The sequence below is a fragment of the Myotis davidii genome, unplaced genomic scaffold, assembly GCF_000327345.1.
Source record: "Myotis davidii unplaced genomic scaffold, ASM32734v1 scaffold2336, whole genome shotgun sequence".
NCBI classification, from domain to species: domain Eukaryota; kingdom Metazoa; phylum Chordata; class Mammalia; order Chiroptera; family Vespertilionidae; genus Myotis; species Myotis davidii.
The window spans coordinates 9,475-12,846 of record NW_006287366.1 but is presented as its reverse complement, the minus strand read 5'-3'; the positions used below and the strand labels follow the sequence as shown (position 1 = coordinate 12,846).

Genomic DNA, 3,372 nt, shown 5'->3' with positions numbered 1-3,372 from the left:
TTCGCCGTCACTGCCCTAGACCCTTTCCCAAACTGACACCCCACCGCCAGAGACACGAGCTTTCTAGTCCCCAGCGAAAACATGTATCCATGTCCGCCTTAATCCCAGAAGTAAGAGCCATGGGATTGGGTATGGGACAGAGGGAGCAAGAGGGGCATGGCGCCAGGTTTCATTTTATACCAAACAGCTTTGAGGGAGGAGAGGAGAAGCAGTTTAATTGAATTTCTAAATTCTTTATTAATTAAACTGTGATCACGTCAGAGTAATTAATTCACTTCATAAGAAATCATTTCATTGTTCCCTACAAGTAGAAATTCAACGTGGTTCAACAGTCATCTAGTGATATGATAGAGAGCGCACTGGCTTACACATAGATGAAACACAGAAATTAGAACATTGATCCCAGCCTAGAACTGACTTATGTTGTTAGATAGGAAAGGAAATGGGGGGTTGTCTATAAATCAGGGAGAACCACAAAGGATCACACTCAAACTGGCTTTGAATGCTATCTCTCATGAGCCTTCACAATGTGACCTTCTGTTCTCAGTTACACACAATCCTGCCACTTAACTACGCGAGAATCAAAGTGTCATAGAGTTAAAAAGTGCTCTGCAGCCCACCGCCCCACTCCAGATCTCCTCTTCCTCCTCATCTGTTTCTCACTAATGGGGAGAAGTCATCAGCGGATGTGGTTGGTGAGTAAGAGCTAAGAGGAAATAAGCTCTCTTTTGCTCCTACTATCATCTCTCCCCAGGATGGTCACCCCCCGATGCAGTGGGGTGTCAAGAAGAGTGAGGTGCCCTTCCTGATGCCGTAACGTGCCATGGTCTTCCCATCTTCCAGCCTCTTTCCGTTGCAAGTCACAATCTGCTTCTCGGGGGGCACCGCGGTCTTGGTCTCGATCATCTCTTTCACCTGGGCCACTGAGCTGGACCTTCGCACCTGGAGGAGGTGCCTCTGCCCCGCGTCACCCGGCTCCACCAGAACTAAGGGCAGCTCCTCGTCACTGGGCTTCACCACCCGCAGGGTGAGGTGGATGGTCGTCTCGGGGTCGATGCCATACGATGACAGCGTTCTGTGCGGCTTCAGCGGCTTCGAGCCCAGCAGAAGGACCTGGTCCTGCACGGGAACCTGGGTCTTGGATCGGACGTGTTCGCCGATCTTCTTCACTCTGTCCTCCCGGTGGGCAGTGAAGGCCATTGAGCCCCACTCCTCAGAGTGCACATTCACCTGGTCAAGGAAGGCCAAGAGACAGTTGCCAGGAACACCTGCCGTGTTTCCCACTCCTCACCCCCTCCCCAGTGACTTCTGCCCTTCATTGCTGTTAGGTCCTCCGGCTCCTGCATCACAAGTGGTGTCCTTCCCTGCCTCGAAACGTCTCTTTTGGAATCCCCAGGTTATAACACAAAGACAAGCATCAGTTTTATTTCTTATAATAATCACACCTCTTATCCATCCCCAAACTGTCATTAACAATCTCCCACCATTATACCTGCTTCCTATCCAGATAAAGTGTGCCAAATGTCAAGAACTGAAAATAGCCGTGGCCAGTGGCTCAGCTGGTTGGAGCATCGTCCCGCACACCAGCAGGCCATGGGTTCAATCCCGGTCAGGCCACAGATGGGAGGCAACCGACCAGTGTTTGTCTCTCACACCGGTGTTTCTCTCTCATCAATTTTTGAAGATTATCCTTGGGTGAAGATTAAAGAAAAAAACTAAATTCAAGTACAAAGCACCCAAAGGCGTACACCAGACTCCAAATGGAAATTCCAAGATTTGGCAGCGTCGTCATCGGGCACCCACGGGCCTGCCCCTCCTGAGTGCTGTAGGAGGAACCCTGGGGAAGACACGGTCTCTACTGTGGCTTTCTTTTGGAGGTCTTGTTGCTTTATAGTAATAACACATGTGACAGCGACACCACATTTGATGCTATTTGTTCGTCTGTGTTTCCTGTGATTCTCCAGCTGCCTGTTGGAGAGTAGGATCCTTCCTGTAATGAACACAGGGCCTCGCTCACAGAGGGCAGGGCTCTGCCTGACGTGAGCCCTGTGCGGTGGCTTGAGAGCCTGGTGGCCCTCCCTCACGCTCTGTCCAAAAGAAACACCTCCCGACTGAGACTTCCGGACTCTCCCCCCTGCCCCGCTGGGCTCTCCTGGGGCCTCGCCGGAGGGAGGGAGCGCGTTCCCACAGAAGGAAGGCAGCAGGTCGCTCACAGCTGAGGGGACGTGAGTTTGTGGACCTCTCTTTTGGGAAGAGAAGGAAACAGGTTTGAGAGCCCCGGACCCCTAAACAGGATAAGGGAAAGGGCTCGGGCAATATTTCCATCGTTTTCAATGTTGCCCAGTCCCATGGGCACAAAGCCCAATGCCACCTCTCACCATGAATCCCTAACCGTGGCCAGCCCAAGGCCTGACACAGAAGGAACTCGGAGCCAAATGATCAGCTTTTCTTCCCAGAACCTTCCTTCACACCCTCCTTAGAGACGCCTTCCAGCCTCCCCTCTCTGAGCACTGCCCTCACCCACTCCTGAGACCCCCATCTCTTGGAGGTGCCTTCCCTCCCCCGCCCCTCGTCCCCTTTATCAAGGCCCAACTCACACAGAGGCAGGCAGCAGGGGCAGCCATCGCTGCAGCCGAGGGAGCAGCAGAAACAGCCCGAGAGCAGGAGCAGCGCCAGCACCCAGCGTCCACGCAGAGAGCAGAGCAGGAAATCCCCTGGGTGTCTGCTCTCCGTGCCTTTATTGTGGGTCTCTGGTTCTCTTTCACTTTTGCTGCAGAGTCCACACCCAGAGAGCACTTCCTGACCACGCACCCCGCAGCCAACCCACTGCCTCCTCTTCCAGGCCCGGGAGGGGCCTCTCTGCTGAGAATCTCTCCTGATTGACAACGTTCCTCCCCCCACCCCCCCACCCAGTCCTGACTTAGGACTGTCCAGTCTGCAGCCCTGGGCCCTCAATGGCTATAGCCCTTGAACACTTGGTGGTTCTGTGGGGAAGCACGGGACTCGGTTAGAAGGTCTGTAAGGAGGATTCTCCGAAAGGTCGGGGGGCCTCTAGGGGGACCTTGCCGAAGGCGGCAGCCCCTGCCTTGACTTTTCCAAACAAGTCCGAGCCCCCGGGTGTTTTGCTGGAATCTGTATGCTGAGTCTTTAGACCCGACCTTATAGACGCGTGTGCCTTCTCAAGGATGCTTGCCCTGCTGATTGTGTCTAATAGTTAGTTTTATTTTTATTTTTTATTTTTTTAAAAAAGGCCCAATTAGGATGTTTTAATATTCTAAATGAATTTTGCAGTGCTTAAAAAAAAAAGTAAAAACCAAGTGCCAGATAACAAATTATTTTGCATTTCTGTACATTTCTTTTCATTTGGTTCAG

At 52.3% G+C, this 3,372-nt stretch overlaps 1 protein-coding gene across 1 annotated transcript; it reads right to left on the bottom strand.

The window, feature by feature from the left end:
* Positions 1–212: 212 nt before the first annotated feature.
* On the bottom strand, positions 213–2,938 carry UBD (ubiquitin D). The gene is made up of 2 exons (XM_006759112.2): positions 2,598–2,938; positions 213–1,230 (listed from the first exon to the last, which is right to left on the bottom strand). Exons 1-2 carry the CDS (start codon positions 2,622–2,624, stop codon positions 760–762), a joined length of 498 nt encoding a protein of 165 aa, XP_006759175.1. The 5' UTR covers positions 2,625–2,938; the 3' UTR covers positions 213–759.
* Positions 2,939–3,372: the final 434 nt, after the last annotated feature.

Coding starts and splice junctions, on each gene's coding strand:
- UBD (XM_006759112.2), bottom strand. CDS start 2,624: ATGGCTGCCCCTGCTGCCTGCCTCTGT. Junction 1,231..2,597: donor CCCCTGCTGCCTGCCTCTGT/GTGAGTTGGGCC, acceptor TTCCTTGACCAG/GTGAATGTGCACTCTGAGGA.